This window comes from Pezoporus occidentalis, unplaced genomic scaffold (genome assembly GCF_034315485.1).
Source record: "Pezoporus occidentalis ecotype Australia unplaced genomic scaffold, CSIRO_AGI_Poc_V1 ctg86, whole genome shotgun sequence".
NCBI lineage: Eukaryota > Metazoa > Chordata > Aves > Psittaciformes > Psittacidae > Pezoporus > Pezoporus occidentalis.
In genome coordinates, this window is record NW_026916220.1 from 5,065,791 (window position 1) to 5,086,949 (window position 21,159).

At 44.6% G+C, this 21,159-nt stretch overlaps 3 protein-coding genes across 3 annotated transcripts; 2 read left to right on the forward strand and 1 right to left on the reverse strand.

Moving 5' to 3' along the window:
* DNAJA1 (DnaJ heat shock protein family (Hsp40) member A1) lies at nt 1–7,052 on the reverse strand. The gene is made up of 8 exons (XM_062604435.1): nt 6,875–7,052; nt 6,538–6,715; nt 5,257–5,361; nt 4,908–5,135; nt 3,375–3,489; nt 1,592–1,707; nt 1,042–1,142; nt 1–375 (listed from the first exon to the last, which is right to left on the reverse strand). Exons 1-8 carry the CDS (start codon nt 7,004–7,006, stop codon nt 157–159), a joined length of 1,194 nt encoding a protein of 397 aa, XP_062460419.1. The 5' UTR covers nt 7,007–7,052; the 3' UTR covers nt 1–156.
* A 75-nt stretch (nt 7,053–7,127) lies between these two features.
* APTX (aprataxin) lies at nt 7,128–17,531 on the forward strand. Its single transcript, XM_062604442.1, has 8 exons — nt 7,128–7,277; nt 8,463–8,594; nt 10,014–10,060; nt 10,780–11,109; nt 12,589–12,648; nt 16,310–16,536; nt 16,790–16,893; nt 17,173–17,531. Exons 1-8 carry the CDS (start codon nt 7,166–7,168, stop codon nt 17,325–17,327), a joined length of 1,167 nt encoding a protein of 388 aa, XP_062460426.1. The 5' UTR covers nt 7,128–7,165; the 3' UTR covers nt 17,328–17,531.
* A 1,414-nt stretch (nt 17,532–18,945) lies between these two features.
* On the forward strand, nt 18,946–20,332 carry LOC134156423 (actin-like protein 7A). Its single transcript, XM_062604436.1, has one exon. It carries the CDS (start codon nt 19,048–19,050, stop codon nt 20,203–20,205), a length of 1,158 nt encoding a protein of 385 aa, XP_062460420.1. The 5' UTR covers nt 18,946–19,047; the 3' UTR covers nt 20,206–20,332.
* Nucleotides 20,333–21,159: the final 827 nt, after the last annotated feature.

A 21,159-nucleotide genomic window follows, 5' to 3' on the forward strand; every position in this document is an offset into this window, starting at 1 on the left:
TCAGTTTAATAGCTTTGTTTATTTCTTTATGTTTTTAGAAACAGCTATGGCTGGATAGACCAACAGATAACAGTAAGTGAGGGTGAACTGCTTGTAGTCCTTCACTCATCCACTAATACATACAAAACAAGCATCACAAGTTATTCACTGGCCCATTTACGATGTCTGACACTGAACACCACCTCTAGGGTGATGCTCATCATCTTCATAGACTTCCCCATTATAGTGGTGTTCTCTTTTCTGAGATGGATCAAAGTCCACTAAATCCACTTGCTCCATTTCCTCAGTTTCTTCTATTTCCTGCCTTGTAGGAAGCAGTTTTTCAAGTAGAGACAGCTTATCTGAGGAGAGGAAGCCACTCTCTGGGAAGTTCACCTGAAATCATCAAGAACTGGGGTTATTCAAGTCTGTCTAAATCGGCTTTTCAACATCCCTCTACAGGTCAAATATATGCCCAAGGGTATCTTTACCACCACAGATGACTTAAACCAAGTGCTTGAATAAAAATAACATCTAAGTCACTAGGCTTTGTTTTTTTTAGTGCCTGTAAGAAGTTAGCTTCTAACATGGCAACTTGACCAAGGCTTATCCAACATTTCTTCTGCCTCAGGCTGCCCTCTGGAATCACCCTAAAAGTAAAGTACAGGATATACTGACATTAGGTTGTGTCTCCTCTAAATGACACAGCTTTCAGCATTAGCTTCTCTCCAGAGAAGAAACTGTCCTTTTCCAGCCTACTCCTTTGCTCCAGCACAGGGGATATTACTAATCCATCCTTCCTAGTGCATGCAAGAAACATGACAAGCAAATGAAAATTCAGAGTTACCAAACAAATTCTCCTGGTACTTAATGTGCTTTCAACACAGTGTTCTGAACTGTGTGTTTGATGGATTGCAAGTTCTCAGTGTTGTCAAAAACAAATACTAAGCAAGGACATCTAGTAATTGCTCTCTCTTCCTGATGGAGGTAATGCTTAAAGACTACATTTCAGAAGGATATTCAGTGCTGAACTGTACCATGGAAATAAGCTGATTCACTCACCCTGAATTCTATGATCAGACGTCCTTTTTCATAGGGTCTGCGATAAATTGGCATTCCTTCATTCAACACACACTTAATAGCCCCATGCTTGACAACCTGGCCTAAAAAATGACAAAAAAGAAAGGATCTATGCAGACAACAGAAACAGCTTTAGTTTCAACTCCCTTTAATATTTATGCAACCCTCTACACTACAGTTAGCTACAGCAATATGTAGTAGTCTAACAGGGACTTATTGGCCGGTAACTTCCAAGTAGGAAAGTGGGTTGATATCTACATTACGTTCCTGTAGCCTTGTTATGCTTCCTAAAGGAAGCATACTTCCATGAGGTAAGGTCTGTTACTATATCAAGCAGAGAGAAAGCTACTGCTGACTGCTATCCAAAAATTCTTTTATTTGCTTGAAGTTTTGCACCACAAAGACTAGGAAAAAACATTGACACCAGCACACACCCCTTGCACATCAAGATCGGATGTTTCTTTTTCTTTAGATTTTCAGCTTGCATTCACTGTATGCTTGGACTTGTAACAGAAAGCAAACCAACACTTACCAGGATGGGAGGTAATAATAATAGTTCTATTATCCAGCGTTGTGATAGGCTTTTGAAAGCCACATAGCGCTTCAACCAGCTGAATATCCATAGACATGAAAAGGTCTTCGTCTCGTCTAAGGCAGAACCAATAAAGAACAGTCACAGACAGGCAGTACCACGATCATACCTGTTACTGTAACAGTACCAGGATCACACCAACATTCAATTTTTAACTTGCTAAGGACAACAAAACTGTAGTTTTACTAGAAGCCCAGGCAATTAAATAAAGTACAGTTAAAACTGATGCAACACCTCAAGCCAGCAATTAAAGGAATTATAGCCACACTGAAAGCCATTATTGCCCAAGTCCAGCTATCCAAATGTGGAAGGTTTTATTGAACAGAAGTAACTAGAACATGGCTCAATTGCATCCAGTTTTACTTAACTGTTTCTTCCCAGCTACAGAAAAAAGTTCTCTCAACCCCCAAAACACTGCCAATAGGACAATTAAACTCTTCCTTTATGCAGATTAATATCTTACGTGCATTAGCTAGATTCTGTTACACTTACTTTCTGAAGATCTGGTTCTGGGGTTGGAAAGTTAATTTTAAGAGTCTGACAGGAGAGGGGGAACATTCCACTTGTCCCAGAGCATAACCCCACTAGACCAGTAATATCAAGGGTTATCTAAGGACACTAAAACTGAAGGTAGTGAGCAGAAAGACAGACGAAAATATGCCAGCAGGGTTGTGACTTCAAGTCCCAGCTAACCATGCAGACAGTTTGGCCCAGACTGTCCCTCTGGCATAGCTGATTCAGTATCTGGTTTCAGTGAAAGAAAAATCAGCTGAGTAAGCTTATCCAAACTGAAGAGAACTGGTTCTTAACCTGTGAGCTCAGTCCTCTTTGGCACAGAGTTCTGGCACAAACTTACAGAGCTCAGCTCCATACATGACAGTCAGGCAGACCAGCAGCCCGTTTCCCAAGAACCTTTAACTCCCCATTCCTATTTACAAGTACAATGCTAGTGTGGTTGGCATTGAGACAAATGCTTTCTCTACAGCCACTGATTCCCTGTTACTGCTCTGAACTGCAGTGAGATTATCAAGCAAAACACACTTCTGCAGGACAGCCAGTGTTGCTTTTAATCAGACCAAAAGGTACTGGACAGACTCACTGCACAAACAGTAACTTGAAAGCAGGAGGCTTGCAACACCAAGCAGTACTGTCCAGTAACATGAAACAATGGAAACAGTCAATGCTGCTTGAGTCATTTTTTGCTTTTGCGAGAAGGAACAGACGGGACTCATTACTGATACATGTATTTGACATATAACAAGTGAACATGCTGGAAGTTTTCTGTGCCTTGAAGCCAAGTGGGCAAATGAGCAGCTGCCTACACTAAGTGGTAATTTTCTGAGCTAAGTGATGGAACGCTATTCTAGAGAGCAAGAAAATAATCACAAATATTCACATCTATTAAAAAAAAAATAAAATCAGTATTTTAAGAGTTCTTAGAAGTTCAAGTTTTGTAAATTCTTTGTAACCGGTTTTGTTTGCCTTTCATTTCCTTCCACTGCCAAAGCTCACGTAAGAATATCTTGTACTAATACAACACAAATGGCTGTTGACTAGTTATTTATACCAGGATGCCATTCCTGGACACCCAAATTCACAGGTGAATTCCAGCCACATGCTCCTATCACCTGATATTTACAGTAGGTAAAGGGTGAGTGGTGGTCAACGAAGTACGTGGACAAGCATCTCAAGAGCTAACACAAAGGGCTTTCAGAGTTTTTACCTTGTAAAGACAGAATGGTCTTTTTGATCCAAGACAATAATAATGTCTCCTGGCTCCAGTCCTGGCTCTTGGTCCCCTTCACCATGGAATGTTATTTTCTGACCATCCTTCATTCCTATTGCAGGAAACAAACAAGCAAGGATTTTTCATATTTTTAAGTAAAAACCAGCAACAAAATAAGACTTTCAAAAGCACACACTGGTACCAGGACATCTCTAAATCTTTAAATTAGAATAGCAAGACCCCCCCTTAAAGCATTCATGACTTTTTTTAAAATCCCACTTCATGTCCAGCAGTACAGTGGTGCCAACCCAAATTATGTCTCAAGATCATTAAGCTAAACTGTAGTTCAAACCAGCTACCTGCCAAGATAAAGTCTTTAAAACATTATCAAAAAGCATTCATTACATGAACAAGCACTGAATAGAAAACAGAAGCACTGCATGCAAAGTACATTTTAAGAGCAAGTGACCAATCAACTTCTTCAGAGTTATAAATATATGCAGCAGAGCTACTTTTGAAACATGATCTCAGTGCCTGCCAAGTGCAAGCAGCACTCTCCCTAGGACTGTCATCTAAGAAACCCTTTCACCCACACAAGTCTCACTACCATAAGTTCTAGCTGCTTCACATTAGCTCACAATCTGTTTTTCCATAAGAAAGGGGTGGGGAAAAAAGCCCCTCTTTTCAGTGATTTCCCTGTTTAAAATGCCAGTAACATATCCTTACTAGCCCTCATATCTAATTTTACTGTAGCATTTCCCCCACTATATGCAAGCGTTGCGTAAGGTGTGCTTCCACATTTAACAGTTGCAGGTGATGATCAGGCACGAGTCTGCAGAAGACACATGCTTGTCAGCCTGCTCTGTCTTACAAGCTGCACTACTCCAGAGACTTCTCCCACCAGTTTGAGCAGCCTCCTCAATGGAGATGTGTTTGTCACTGACACTTTTGCGTTCTCCCACCACTGTGAGGGCTTGTGTACTGAGTTGCATTTTCCCAGGCAAAGAGTACCTGTGCTGTGCAGGACTGTCAGGGTTGCGTAGTGAACAGTCCTAAGCATGAGAGGCTTAGCACTGTCTCTGCACCCTATTTCTGTAGCAGACCTGGTTCCCCTTCATACTGAAGCACAGCAGAAGAGATCGGAATCTGCAGGGTTTCCCTACAGGGAGTGAAAACTCATTAGGCACAAAGAGCCAATGAGTGATGAGTTTCGCTTTTCTCTGTCCAGCTACCTGATCAAGACTCACATTTGTGAGGTTGCTCAAAATTCATGCACTGCTTACAATACTGCAGGTTTCAGAATTCATACTAGTTACGTGCATAGGCATTAGATGCAAACACAGAAGTAACCAACATTCCCTAAAAACAAGTCTCATACTTTTTAAAGGCAGCAACAGGCAATTTAACTACATATATTCAGCAGTGTTACCACCAAATAAACATCATGAGCTTGCTAAAGCTTCTGCTTCATGGCTGCAAAGTCAGCCAGTATATCCAGGTTCAATACTTCACCTTAGTAAGACACCTCACCTCTGTCAATGTGAACTTCCAGTATCTTCTTCTCTCTGACAATTTTCCTTCCAGTGCAGCTCTTACACCGGTCCTTGGGGCTGATGCGCTCCCCGTGCCCCTGACACTCCATACACACTGACTGGATTTGCTGCACCATTCCTGGCCCGATCTGGTGAATTCTAATCTGCATGCCTGTTCCCCTGCAATTAGGACAGCATTCTACCGCACCCTTCTTACCACCACGACCTGAGAGCAAAAATTGGAAGCAGATGGTTATGTGCTGCCAGAAAAAAAAAAACAACAAAGAAAAACCAAAAAAAAAAACAAAATCTTTAGACGCAGCTTGTTTAGTTTCATTTTCCGTTACCTTCACATTTGTCACAGATAACATTCTTCTGCAGTGCAAGTTTCCTCGTTGCACCATTGTACATATCTTCTAAGCTTACTGACAACTGATGGACCACATTTTTGCCTGTAGGAGAAAATGGATACTCAAGTTTGAAAGCTCAGTCTCCAAGTAACAGAAACTTCCCATGTCACTATGCTCGAAGCATGATAAACTGAGTCTGCGAGCTTTAACATCCTGTTTTAATATAGCTTTGTCTTGTTTTGCTGGCATTAGTCAGTCGGGCCTTCCTACCCGATGCTGGATTACGTTACAATTCTAATGGCTTTGTCAGCAATGTTTCTCTATTAGAATGTCAGGGATTCTTCAGAGAATCAAAGCCAGTACCAGAAGCAAAATACGCAGAACTTCAGACATTTAAGTTTTACAATGCAGGACTCCGGTTTTAACAAAGTAACTGAACACATCTCCTACAAGGAAGTGGGAGCCACTGTACGGCACCAGGAAAGTACTTTCCTCCTCTCACCAGGGGACTTTATGGTAACTGAATCGATTAATTACATTTGTACACTTGGGAATTAATTAGAACTTTAGCTCCTGCAGGCTTAATTTTGTGAAAAATACGAAGTTCCGGCTTACTAGGAACACTGATACAACACAGTGTATCCGACACAGTTTGTGTCTGACACAAACTCTTTTTCTTCCCTTTTTTACTAGGTATATAAGAAGTTACACGGTCAGCACTACCCATAACAAATGTAACTAACACTGGTGTGATCAACCTGGACTTTCCGAGCAACATTTTACTACAGCTTCAACTCAATGCCACCGAACAGCACCCAAATGCAGAAAGGCTTCACAGACTGAATTTATCTTCTTTAGACACAGTTACATACAATTAAAGGCCAAATTTACATTGAGACACTAACGCTTACGGTACCTAAGTTACAAAATTATTTTAAGGTATGTCACTGTTCCGTTCCCTATTTAGCCTGTTAGCAGCTAGGCTTAGGCTCTGCTAGAGGCTTTTCAAACACGGAAACCGGTTAGCTATTAACATGAGACAATGCACAAGAGATCAAACTACCACCATATGAACCAAATGCCCTCGAGGCCCTGGTCTCTTCGCGTGGTAAGAACTCGGAACAACGTTTTCTCCCAATTTGAGACCAACCCTGTAATTTCACTTTAACGCTATTTAAAGCCGTTCATCTACAGCATTCTTCTCCAAGGCCCCGATCCTGCGTACCGCAGGGACCACGCTGCAAATGCCCGGGAAAGCGTCGGATTGTGTCACATTACCTCGTCTCTCTCTCTGCATCCTCCCACCGCCGCCAAAGAACATATCGAATATATCCATGGGCGACCCGAAGCCACCACCAGAACCACCCTCTTTGATGGCCTGCTCGCCTCCTTTGTCATACAGATCCCTCTTCTTCGGGTCCGACAGCACTTCATAAGCTTGCGAAATCTGCTTAAACTGCGGGAGACATGCACCGTGCCTCAGACCCCGCGCCGCGGCACCCCGCACGGCACCCGCCGGGCCGAGCACCCCCCTGCATCTCCCCACCCCCTTGCCGTGCACGGCAGCACCCGCAGGGCGGGCGGCCCCACAGCCCTGTCCCGCCGCGCCACCGACCTTCTCGCCTTCATTGGGGTTCTTGTCGGGGTGGTACTTCAGCGCTAACTTTCGGTAGGCCTTCTTCAGCTCCTCGGCCGAGGCGTTGGGCTTCACGCCCAGCACATCGTAGTAAGTAGTCTCCTTCACCATGGCGGAGGGCGACCCCTGGGCTGCGGGCGGTCCCGCGCTCCGCGGCGGCTGCTCTCCCAACGCCGATCCCGACTTTTCTGGAAAGTTCCGAGCCGGTCCCGCATCCGGGCGCTTTTGAGCCGGCACAGACCCGCCCCGGAAGGGCCGCTCCGCCAGCCCATGGTCGGAGAGCAGCGCGCAGCCAATAGTAGGGGGAGGCGGTGGGCGGCCGGCCAATCACCGCAGCCCAACGGCTGCCGCGCTCAGCCGCCGCCACTCCCGGCGTGCCCCGGTGGGGGAGCGCCCCTCCGCGCATGCTCCAGGGGGGCGGTGGTTTCCACGGAGGCGGTTTGGCGAGCGCCAGGCGGTGCGCGGCCGCCCCCGGGCCCTACCCCCGGGCCCTACCCCCGAGCCTCCCGTGCCCAGCGCTCCGGCGCGGGCCGTTTCTTACGGGCGGGTACGCAGCGGTGGCCCCGCCCCGCCGCCACCTTTCCGGCCGGCTCCGTGTTGCCCACCGCCCGTGGGCGGGCGCGTGGCACCGCGGGTGTTACCGCGCTGCCCTGTTATACTGCCGCGCCTGCGCTCTGCTGACGCTGCAGCAGCCGATTGGCTGGGTTGGATGCGGCGCTGAGGTATCGCGCGCAGTGAGGGCGGGGCCCGGCGTTGCCATGGGCGCGGGGCCTGGTTACCGATACCCTCCGTCGCAGGCCGGTGCGCACCGGTAACCATCTTGGTGCTGCGGCCGGAGGCAGGGGTCCGGCGGGGCTGGGAGGCGCCCGGCTGGCCGCGGGGGCCGTAAGGTGCTGGCGGTGGTTGCCGCGTGGGAGGCCTCCGCGGAGGGCGGCAGTCCCGGGCAGCAGGCCGAGCGGGAGGTGCTGCTCGGTGGGCATAACCACGTGCCGGACATTGCTGAGTGTGGTGCAGTGGGGACGGAGGGTCGCTTTACACCGGGAGTTGGAAGGAGGAGCCCTTAATGCCAAGCACCGGGCAGGGATCGTTGCAGGGTCACCTCGGTATAAACTTGAGGCCCGGATTCACTGTATGGTCCATCTGCAGGCTGTGCCTACGTGAACCTACTCCCCTCTGTCACCCTCTCTGTCTTCTGCCTCTTGCTTTGTTTTGGTACATAAATGAATCTCTCAGATCAATCCTTATTCAGTGGGATACAAATATCTTTTTTTTTATGGGTAGGCTTGTCTGGCAGATGGAGCTGTTGATCCAGTTGATTTTTCCCATACATGATCTGTAAGAATGTATAGTGATATGGAAGGAAGGAAATAGGATTGCCCTTTCAACAGCAACTTGCCCTTAGACTACGCTAGTGTTAATGCAGTACTTGGCCTTGACTTTCAGAAGCATGAACCCAGTTAGCAGAAGTGACTCAGCTAATGGACGGACTGGCAGCAGAATCCCTGGACCCCATTCCACAGGACAGTGACCCACTGTTAGTAACACACTCTATGTTTTGCTCTCACAGTGATGCGTGTGTGCTGGCTAGTGGGGAAGGACAAATGCAGTCAGAGAGTGAAACTGCCACACATGGAAGCAGTGGTGATTGGGCGCGGCCCAGAGACTGGGATAACGGATAAGAAGTGCTCACGTCAGCAAGGTAAGGTTTAGCTCAAATCCCACTTCCTACATGCAGCAGCAACAACCTCACTTGTGAAAAGTGTGCGGTGTTTATCACAGAATAGTAGAATGGTTTGGGTTGGAAAAGACTTCAAGACCATCCAATTCCAACTCTGTGCCATGGGCCATGAGTATCACTCTTCTGTTTGGCTGAATTACAGTAAAGCTAACAAACCAATGCTTCTGCATCAGCTGTAAGCTTGCTTTGAGCAGGGTCTAAATGGGAAATCACAGTTTTTCCCTGGAACTGAAGCAGGCTTTCCTTGGGCTTGCTTCTGCAGTCACTGGCTTATGGTCTCCTTTCTCTACATGGTCCATAGTGTTGCCTGATTCTTGAAGTTATCAAGCTTTTTCCATAAGCACTTGTGGACCTCTCTGAGTCCTAAAAAAGTGGAAGAGACACCTAATATCAGGAAGCTCACCTTTGTGAACTACGGCATTGAACCTGGACATGGGTCCAAAGACCCACAGTCATGTTCCACAGCCTGCGCTCTTGGTTTGTGAGTAGCACTTCATCTCTTTAGTCTTCCACCAGCTGGTTTTTAGTATGACCTATTTTATAGATGCAGTGTGAAAGTATGTAAAAATCCCTGTGATCTATAAAATACTTGTCATGGTTTAGCCCCAGCCAGCAACTATGTAGCACTGCTCTCCCAAGGGATGGGGGAGAGAACTGGAAAAAAGGTAAAACCTGTGTGTTGAGATAACAAGAGTTTAATAATTCAAATAAGTAGAATATAATGGTAACAACAACAATAATAATAAAAAGATAGAGGAATAAACCAAACAAACAAAAAGAAAAACCCCAACAGTGCTGCACAATGCTCATCACCTGCTGACTGATACCCAGCCTCTACCTAAGCAGAGATCTGGGCCTTCCTGGTAACTCCCCCGACTTTATATACTGGGCACAATGTACTGTGGTATGGAATACCCCTTTGGCTAGCCAAAACATGCACTGTACCAGCTATTAGGAAAAAAATTAACTCTGTCCCTGTCAAAACCAGAAAAAAACTTCACATTTTCCCTGCCTTTTTTCCCCTCTGGACACAGTCCTGTTCCATGCCCTGTTAATTATAATTACACAAAGTCAAAAAGGGCTGGTGAGAATATCAGGAATGTGTAAAAGACTTCCACAGATTTTGTCTGTATTCTAAGTAGTTGTGCTGATCACTGTGTGGAATACTCAGGTATGACTCAGTGTATGGGTTGGTTCTGTTTTACCTGCGGTCCTGGACACAGAGGATGAAGCAGAAGTATTCTTTTTGTACATTCACAGAGATCAGCTTCAGAAAGTAGCAGGTCTTAAAATACAGGAGTCCTTTCTGCAAGGGTGGTTCAGCAAAGTTCTGGCCTTTCTGTTTACACAGCATTGTGACACTTTGTTCTTTCCTTCCAGTTCAGTTAAAAGCAGACTGTAACAAGGGGTATGTCACAGTTAAACAGGTACGTTAACAGGGTGTACAATATTTCTGGTATGTATTTAAACTCCACGCATGCTGCAAGTGATGATTCTGTTCACTGGGTCTGAACGACCTGTAGCTGTTTTATGACCAAGGATTGCACAGTGAGTGGGCCTTGGAAATGATATGTTCTTTTTTTTCTTTTGAACTGCAAAGACTGCACTATTCCTTCCAGATGTGCTCCAGTCTCAGACAGCATCAGGGAACCTTACTGTGAATCCTCAACCTGTTCTTCCAGGCACTTTGTCATGGAGATGGGACTGGGCAGTTGTGGAAGGTTTGGGTTTTTTTTGATGGCTGATAGAGCCAAAGATGTGATAATGATCAGGCAAAATCCTTCTGTCAGCCAGTCATTGTAGGTTGCCCCTGCCACTTTGCATTATCAGTTATGCCTGGGAAGGAGGAAATTGTATTGCTTTTCAATTATCAGCTCAACATCAGGTAAATTCTCAGTCTTTAAAACACTGTTTTTGGGGAAAAATATTTTAGAGTTGCATAAAGCTGGAAATGGATGCAATAAGAGAGGCAAGTAAAAATTTGACCACCTTGCTGTCCTCATTTTCTCCTAGAACAGAATAAATAACAGTTTGTTTTGTGAAAGTGTGAGGTGCAAAATGAAAATCAATGGACAGTGGAGCAGTAGTTGGTGATTCCAGTTGCAATATCATTTCCTATTTGTTTTCCTTTTTGTCCCTACCACAGATAGGAGTCAACCCAACTAGTGTTGATCTCGTGAATATTGGCAAGGGTGAAGAGGTGAAAATGAAGCCAGGCCAAGTTCTGCATATTGTGAATAAACTTTACCCTTACACGGTGCAATTTGCTGAAGAATCAGGGAAAACTGTTACCGAAGCAAAAGAGAAAATACAAACCAAACAGGTGTCACGTGAGGACTCCTATGAGAATAATGATGTAGAGTTTGTGCCCAGAAAGACAATGAAGATGGAGGTGGGGGATACAAAAGGCAGTTCTGCAAATCCCAAGCTAAGCCATACTGGTGTATCTCCCCATGAAGGAACTTCGAGCAAAACGGCAAGTGTTAATGCTTGTGCTGTTTCTCCTGGGGTTGTCTCTTCCATCATGGTTTTTGGTCTTTCACTTTTGTGGGTACTCCTGATGGGGAGTGTCTCAGGTGAACACAGATCCTCAGAGTGTTCAGAGCATGTGAAACATAAAACCCAGTCCTGAGAAAGTTTCCTGGGACTCATTCTAACCTGTGCTGAAGGGGATGCATGTGTGTGAAGGTGCTTGCTTGGAGTCAGGAAGGATTTAATCTCCGGTTCCTGTTGCAGTTTCTGCTAGAAGGACAAGTCACATGTGCTGGGTTTATCTGGAGTCACACAAGGATATGGTGCTGGCTCTTATGATGCATTCTGCAGTGTTACAGATGCAGCAGTGATTATCTAAAAGCTTACATACAGCGAATGGGACAACTTGACACTCTTATGTTTGGTTTTTTTGTTTGTTTGTATGTTTGTTTTAATTCTTATGTTTTTTTTTCCTCTTGCTTGGGTCATTCCTTACAGTAGAACCATGTTTACATTAGTGAATGCTACCAGCCATAATCTGGTATTCCCAAAAAGGGAGTTTTTAGCCCTGCTGATGTGCACAAAATAAGAGACTGCTTAGTGCATCTGGACCTATAACAGTGCAGTTGCTGGAGGAGGAGTCATGGAAATGAAACCCCTCAAGACAAGATGTCAGTCACAGGTTGTGGTGGGTTGACCACTCATTTAATTTGTGAATTCAAGTTAGATTAGTGCCAGACAGGACAATTCACCCTGTTTCTTTGGTAGTACTATAATGTTTGAACATCTCTCTCTGTAAAAATATGGTAAAGATCATAATTGATAATGCCCGTAAAGTGATCTGAACAAGTAAAACATTATCTGTTTGGAAAAAAGTGCACTCAAGGCACCTTCTATTAGGCATTCAGTAACCAAGTTAAGAAATACCTGCTTGTGTTGACTTCATTTTCTTGTGCCTTTCTTGTTTTCTGTACAAGCCACTCCTCGCACAATATGAAAAAATAGATATATGTAAGAGTAGGGCCACACACCACAACCATTTCTTTGTTCTGTGCAGAGCAGCATGTGATAGGACATGGAGATTCTTCTGCTTCCTTTGGCCCTTGCACTCATTGTGATCCATGAGGCAGAGGGCCTTTTAGTAAAATAATCTGTCGTCAGTAGCAATGGAGGACTGTGCCATAGCATGTGCATGCAAGTTATTAAATTCCAGCAGAACTAGAGCCCTGTGTTTTTAAACTTCCAACATTTGAAAGACTTAACCTTAAATCTTAACAGTATCTCCTTAAAAGGTTTCAAACATAGCTCTGTGGGGGCAGTTGGAGCGGGCATGTTGGCATTTGTAGAAAGGAAGTCATTCAGCTGTCATTCAGGTGTTCTTTTGCTGTTGTATACTAATGAAAGTACTTCACTGAATGTTTAAAACATTCAATTGGGTTTTGATTATCTTATACAATAATTTCTTTTTCTTTTTGTGCTTCAGGAACACTCAGGACACTGGAGTCAGGGTCTAAAGAGCTCCATGCAAGATCCAAAAATGCAGGTGAAAGCTGTACACTTGTACTATACAACAGCTCCTGTCTAACAAAATTAAATGAGCTTTCTTTGTTCCTTCTGCAGTTTACTTTTATGACCTGATTAACCAGTGGAGTACTGCATAAGGGCTGATTGTACTTGCATCTCTGTCTGTCCTAGCATTAATTTAAGAGTCTCTACTATACTGATATTGCAGAATGTCATTATCCTAATTACCTTTGAGCTCTCTACATTATTAAATTTAGCCCACAGTTCAGAAAGGTTCTTGGGAGAGCAGGTGAGCCGTGCTGTTGCTTTGTTTCCTCAGGGGGACCATCTAAAATGGAGGTGTAGTCTGAAGCTGAGCAAGCAGTGGAGGTTCCTGTTTCCCAGCAGTAGGCACTATTTTTACCAAGCATGGGGCAGATTCCTGGTATCCAGCAAACTAAACTGCAGCACCTCCATACTAGCTGGCAGGATGTGACCTCTGGCTCCTCATTCCACTCCATTTCTTCATGCTAACAGGAATTTCCTGGTTGTTTCCTTTAACCTCCTGCAGATACTCCAGATGCACCTCACTCCCCCTGCTCCCCTGTGGCTGCATAATGGTTTTCCTTGAGCTCTTTGCTGCCTGGTTTTGGGGAGGTCAGACTCAAGATGCAGAAATCTGACAAATGTCTTTTGTGGCTGCAGTGTATGCATACTTTCTTGTTAGTCTATTCTGAGAGGGCCCTCAGAGAATCTTCCCTGTCCATGTGTAGAACCTACTTTCTTTTTGTTTTTAAGATATGGCAAATACGTAGGCATCTCTTTCTCAAAAACAAGCTGTTTGGCCCCAGCATAGGGAGAACGCACTGTCTGGTGGAGTAAGGCTTTAAGCGTGTGTCCATTTAGCTTGGGTTTTGGTTCACTGGCTGCTGCATGGTCATCTTAACATTAGAGATGTGTTTTTCCCTTTGTACTTCTCAGCAAGAGTATGTGTTCAGGAGGACAAATATCACAGACACCTATGATACTTGAACAATTTTAGTTGGAAACGACCTTTGGAGGTGACTCAGTCTGACCACTTGCACTTGGTGTGATTGCCTCAGGCTTTGAACTGATCTCCAGGGGCAGCCTCACTGGGCCCCTTAAGGTCATGATCACCTCCAGCTGAAAATAATGTCCTTGATACTGATCAGAAGGTCTCTTATTTCTATTTTTATACATATATATATATATTTTTTTTTTTTTAATTTAGGTGTGAAGTGTTGAACTGCGTAGATTTGTAGTTCCATTCTTCTGGAAATGCCAGGAGTTTCAAATGAGTATTTCTATGGGGAATGATAATGCTATTGAAATACTTGTTTACTTTCTAAACATGAAGCTTCATTTTCATCTCTTAAGGAAATTTCATATAGCACTTATCAAGATGGTGTTTTAAAACTGTTCTTTGTGTGTCAGAACACAAAAAACTGTTTGTGATTTAGTGTTAGCTTTATTAGTAGTGCGTCTGAACTAAATATACAAACCAAAGAATTCCTGTCTTTGTTTTTTAATCAAATATTAAATAAATGGTGATATTTCTTTCTTCTGAAGGATCATGATCCCATTCTCACTGGGATATGAAGACACTAATGTGTGTATATAAAAAGTTGAATATGAGGAAGAACTTCTTCATGTTGAGGGTGTAGAGCACTGGAACAGGCTGCCCAGGGAGGTTGTGGAGTCTCCCTCTCTGGACATAGCTAAAACCTGCCTGGGCACATTCCTGTGTGACCTGCTCTAGGTGAGCCTGCCTTAGCAGGGGGTTGATTAGATAGATGATCTGCAGAGGTCCCTTCCAACCCCAATCATTCTGTGACAGTATCAACCAGTCTTGCTACTGAATCAGTCCTGTGGTTTGTGTGCTGATAAAATTTTAGTCTTCCTGTAGAGTAAGCCTGATCGGATCTGTATATAAACATATGAGAATTATTAGCAAAGGTGACAAAGACATCATCCATCTCTCACCAGTAGACATGCTGCTGAGTTATCAGAGGCACAGCCCACAGCTTCTGCTGGAGAAATAGACAGGTTTTTATCGCCAGTGTCAGGTTGTCTCCATACCCTCCTAGCCGCATGCTTTGCTACTGTTTCTCTTCAGCATCAAATTGTTGCAGAAGGTAAACAAAAATGAAAACAGGAGAAGGGCATGATGAGCAAGGAAACTGTTCTCCTTTTTGTGAGTGATCTTACAAAGTAGCACATCGGGTGGCATGAGCTGAAATAGGTGGGACTTGAATGTTTCTGTGTTTGTAACGCTGGCGGAGGTCTGCAGCACCAAACCACACTGTTGGTAGCACCTCTGAGACTCGTGTTTCTCTCCAGAAATCCACAAGGGATGCAGCAGTGCAGTGCATTCCTGCATGCTCCACACTGAGTACAGGGCCATGAGTTTTGTTTCAGTGACTGCAAAACTTGAATGTTACCTGATGGAAGTAAGAGTTTGCTAGATGTCATTGGTATCTGAGTCCAGGTGGTTTTCAGAAGAGTTCATATCCACCTGGAGCAATGGTTAACTTACTGCTCTGTAAGAATAGAAAGCTTTTTCCTTGAAGTGTATAAAGAGGGATGTTGGAACATCTCATTGTAGCTGCCTCATACATGGTATGGAAAAGGGTTGTTTTGATCTGAAAAGAGCTGTTTAGGACAACCTTCCTCCCCTTGGGAACAGTGACAAAGTTCCTGATACCCTTGTACTGAATTAAGGTGAAATGACATCAACCTACCTATTTAACACAAAATACAAGGCATGTGGTTAGATATAATAACAATGATTACTTCAGCTGGATCAGCAAGTCCTGTGCCATGTGTTTTTACTTAGGTGTAGTTAGTATTCAGTGAAAAAGAGAGGAGAAGAGAGAGAGAAAGAAAGGGAGAGGAAGAGAGAGAAGTATCACCACCTGTGGATCCAACCATGCCTTGTTGGTCCCGTTCACCCAGGGTATCATTGGTGGTGGGAGCTCTCCCTCTGACCTGAGCCCTGAACTTTTATGTTCATATTCTCTTGGGGTGTTATCCATAATTTTCATACGACGCATAGAGAAGCATTACTGTGGTAATGATGGGCAGTTTAGAGAGCACTGAGGATCCTTCAGCTGGTCATTGTCCTTTCTATCATGGTGTCTGCTTTTTGACTCCATCCTCTGAGTCAGCTCATCCTTAAATCATCCTTTCACATTCCTGTGGAGGCTTATCAGCTTCGAACAAAGGGGGCAGAACAATCCTATCTACACAGTATATAATAATAGCCAACATTATTATTATTTGCTTTGTTTACATTCAAGGCCTCCCATAGTCACATGCAAATGGTGCCTGAGACAAGCTCAGTTTCCTGTCTTTTACTCACACTATGGAATGTAAGCGGTGTTTGAGACAAGCTTAGTGTCCAGGTTCTCACATGGGTGCATATCCTGTACTAACTTAGTTACAGCAAAAGTCCCCCTTGAAGTGAATGCTCTGCTGTTTGATATGTCTTTCCATATAGTAATTTTCCCAGGCATTTTTCCTGACAGTCCCACCTGCACTAGCAACACCTATCTGTGCTTAGGCACTCTGCAACCACAATGGGATGGGTAAAATCTCAAAATCCAGCCAATACAGTGCTTATAGGAATCTTGATACTTTAACTTTCAATCAGTAAGTAATCTAGTTGTTTGTTTTGCAAGGTTTACAAAGATGAAAAGACTGTAGTCATCAAGGATAAATATCCCAAAGCACGTTACCACTGGCTTATCTTACCATGGGACCCCATTTCAAGCCTCAAGGCAGTCACCAGGGACCATCTTGAACTCCTGGAACATATGCATGCAGTTGGGCAAAAAATAATCGAAGAGTGCCCCGCCCGAGAGAGTTTGGAGTTCAGACTGGGCTACCATGCTATCCCCAGCATGAGGTAAGGTCACCAGGTGGCGACCCCTGTATAGATTTGGGGCTAAATCTGTAACGTGAAATGCTTGGAATGACACAGTGCTTCCAGAACAGAGGGCGTTTCTTTTGTGGCAGGGCTGTGGGTCAGGTATAGCAAGACTGACCCATACGTTTGGTGGTCTGACTGCTGAGTCACATTTACAACTGGTTCTACTGCAAAAGAACTTCAAGCATTAACGTTATTTCTGTCTCATATCTACCCAATGTATTTGTTTCAGTCAGCTACATCTGCATGTAATCAGCCAGGATTTTGATTCTCCGGCCCTGAAAACCAAAAAGCACTGGAACTCTTTTACTACAGATTACTTCTTAAATTCTCAAGGTAATGATTAGAAACTGTATTTTATTACATGTAATCCTGCTTGTGGGTTCTGGCTTTGGGCTTTTTTCCCCCCAAACAAATGTGTAAGCCACAAATTCTGTTGTAATAATTGAAATATTTTATATAATTTCAGATATTGGGGAATAGCACTAAGTAAAAGTCAGCTGAATTTTGTGCCTGGTTTAAATTGGAATGCCGTGATGACTCTCCGTGCATGCAAAGCAGTGTCAGGGGTTCTGCATGGTCCCAATACCTCTGGTCTCTTTTTTTTTTGTTCAGATGTGATAGAGATGGTACGAAGCAAGGGAAAAGTGATGGTGAAAGGTGATGTCTCTGAACTTCTCAAATTGCCCCTCAGATGCCATCGTTGCAAGCAACATCTCTCCACTGTCCCACAGTTAAAGGAACATCTCAAGAAACATTCGCCAAAATGACTTTGGAGATAAATCATCCTGCAGTCTCTTTAGATTTCTGGCTAGAACAAAGGCCTCAGAATGTTGGTGAACTTGTGTACTTTTTGTTAAGTGGAATGACAAATGTAATGTGTGAAAAAGCAACCTGGAAACAGCAGCACGCTAACTGCAATTATTCAGGCAAAAGCAAAGCCCAATATTAAATAAAGTGACTTCTGAATTGAAGGCGTGTTTGCAGCTTTGTTATGGTACAGCCACACTAATCTGTATATGAACTGGAGTCTAGAGGAAGATTTTGTTTGGATTATTTTAATTCAAAGTCTAGGTTTCTACTGAGAAAGCAATAAAACAGTTTCTCTTGATGTTGAAGTTTGTCTGAAGTGATAATGTTGATGAAGCTGGTAAGGCTGACAGCAAGCTGTCAACAGAGTATATTGAGAGTGCATGGGAAGGAGCATCAGCTACTGTGAACTCACTCTGCTGAAATTCCAGTGCTGCGGAACTTCCCCTTGGCCATGGAGCAGGCACTGCATCACACCACGTGCCAGGGTAGTCACTGCTCAGGCGTTAAGAGGGGCAGCTTTTCATGTACAAGGATTTAACAGAAATACATGAATAACACACAATGACCACCTTTGCTGCTCCCCAGAGTAATGAACTATAGTTTGCAGTTGTTTGGCTGCGTATATTGAGGTTGGCACAGAAATTGTGTGGTTTAATGATGTCCTGTTTCTCTGCATCTAGATTTTGGGGAGCCTCTGTCATTTGATTGTTGTAAAGATGTGAACTCCCAGATAGGCAGCAGAGCAGTAGTGATTAAAATCTGTTTCTGGGTCCAGAACTGGTCTGTGGTGGTTTCATTCTAAACCCAGCTTTGACTTCTCAAGTAAGGTGCCTTCTGGGTGAAATGGCTCTCAGTAAAAGAGCAGATGGAGCTTTTGTTGTACAGGGAGAATGCTGTTCCTAACAGCGCACTGTGTGGAGAGGGTGTCTTCATGTGTCTCCCATGCAGCAGCATGTCTACATACCCTGGTGGGGCAAACAATGACCTGTTGCTGCTGGAAAAGAACAAAGATGTTCCTGTAGTGATATGGGCAACAGTAGGGGTTGGGTGTGGCCTAATTTCAAACACTAGTCACTCTTTAGTTTCTGCTGACATTAGTAAATACTATGCCTTAGTTTATAAAACAAAACTTGGAGAAACAGCAGCACAGCCAATCCTGGGATTCACTCTTTAACACAAACTAGGGCTTCAGTTAGCCCCAGAGGTGGACTGGTGCTAATGCCTCACAACAGGAACTGTTTTGGACCAAAGGCAGTTGCAAAGGCTGGAGAGCCGTGGTCATCCTCATGTGGCAGACACAGGCCAGAAATGGAATCATGCTGCTCCAGTTAAACGCACATCTTATGGCCCATGATCCATAATGTCTGAGTGGGTGTCATGTGTTTTAGTACCTCTTAACAGGTCAAAGCGAAGCACAAATGTGCATTCCTTCTGTACGGACACAGCATGCAGCTAGGTGCATGACTGTCACACCCTTGCCTGTGGAGTGCTGATTTCTGAGGGGCAAGCCCAGGTATGATGTCATAGGCCAGTATCATCAGCAGAACCACTGCCATCAGGTGCATGTCTGCAGCTTGTGGTGACCTAGGAGGGAGCGGTGGCAGGGCAACACTACCCAGAGCGTGTCCAGCACTGTGACACAGTGGTGTCACAGCTGCACAGGAAGGGGCTGCAGGAATGGCATCCTTACTGGTCAGCCACAAATCCGCCACCACAGCTAACCTCAAGGCAATGAAGGAAACTAAAGCGTTAGTTGTAGACACTGGCATGGGTCACTTCAAGTGTGGCTTTGCAGGGGACCTGTGGCCTTTGTCTGTTGTTTCACCTACATTTGGTAAGACCACGTGGGAGGCTGGGAGCAATCAAAGAGAAACCTTTGTTGGAAAAGAGCTTCAGAATAGCAGCATATCCTCAGCACGCACCAACCCAGTAAGACACGGCACAGTGGTGGACTGGAACTCTGTCCGAGATATTTTGAAGTGTATTTTCAAGGTGGAGATGAAGATTCAGCCAGAGGACCATGCTGTTTTGATGTCAGTGCCTCCCCTGTGTTCCACCACTGACAAGGGGAAATATGCTGAGATGCTGTTTGAAGGGTTACACATGCCTGCCATACACCTTGCATACCAGTCCCATTTATCCATGTACTCTTATGGGAAAACCTCAGCTCTCGTGGTGGAAAGTGGGCATGGTGTTTCGCACGTGGTTCCTATCTATGAAGGTTATATTCTACATAGCATCACTGGGAAAGTAGATTATGCTGGCTCGGACATCACATGTTACCTCATGAAGTTACTAAATGAGTCTGGAAATGAATTCACAGAACACCAGCTAAACACCATACAAGATCTCAAAGAGAAGTGCTGTTACACCTCTCTGGATCTTAAGCATGACTTGAGTTTGCCTGTTGAGAAACAACAAGTAGATTACAAGCTGCCGGATGGGCACTTCATCACTGTAGGCAAAGAGAGGTTCCTTTGTGCTGAAGCACTCTTCAAACCAGAATTATCTGGCTCACAGCAGCAAGGGCTTTCACAGCTGACACTTGCCTGTCTCAGTAAGTGCAGTGCTGACATCAGCAGCAAAATGCTGGGGAACGTCCTGCTGTGTGGGGGTAGCACTATGATGGAGGGCTTTGCTGAACGCTTCCAGAAGGAACTTGCCATGATGTTCCCCCATGACAGCCCCATCATAGCCACATCCCCTCAAAGAAAGTTTGCTGTCTGGATTGGTGGGTCTATTCTGGCCTCACTCAACTCCTTCCAGGACCTCTGGGTGCACAGGTACGAATATGAAGAACATGGTTCTACCTGTATTTTCAAGAAGTGCTTCTGAGGAAGAGACTGGGTGCCTTAGAAAGACCAGTGCTGACAAAGGGTGCAGAATAAATTCGAAAGCACCTCCCTTCCACCCCTTGCTGTAATTAAGAAATTTCTACCAGAGCTGTATTATTTTTGTGATATTGTGTGCCTTTAATACTTTTCCTTTTGTATTTTGTACTTAATGAAGCTAGACAGCAGACAGGGTTTGCTTCTTAAGCTAACTCCTTTTCTCTATTATTTCTGCACGGATGGCTTACAAACAGATGCAGTTAATCAGGAATTGAAGTAATAGCCTCCGCAGAACGCAGAAGAGCAAACTCAACCTGTTTGCACAGACATCAGCTAAAGCAGGGTATATTTTAAGATGACGTGTCACTGAGAAAGAAAAAGTGTATCCTAGCAGAAACCAAGGGGAAGCAGGCTTTTGGCTGCTGCTGCTGCTGAAAAGGAGGCAGGAATTTCCCCCTGGAAGCTCAAGGACACAAGATGTGGCTACCAGCTCTACCACTCCTTAGTCAAAGTTCACTCAGGAGGCAGAGGGGTAGGGGAAGACAATGGAGTTTGATGGTGAATTACCACATGAATGATTTAGAAGACTGGTCTTTCACCTGGATGGCAGATTTACAGTGATTTTGCCTTGATAAGCAGATAGGAAAATCCATCTAAGACTAGAGGGTCTTCAGCTTTGGCCATCACCACAAAGAAAAAGCACAAGTAGCCACATACATACATTAAGGGAACTGCTGTGTTTGGGCACAAGCATGAAAGCTCAATGAGCTGGCAGTAGTTTCACCTTTTGTTGGGTTCTTCAGGGGGGAACTTCCTAGACAATAGATTAGGCCATACAAGACCTCCACATTTCCTGGCATCAGGTTAAGAAATGTCAGGGATTAGTCCTTTGTTGAATTTCAGTTGCAGGGCCAGAGCCCTCCACAGCCTGGGGAGGACCATGCACTCCCTCTCCCAC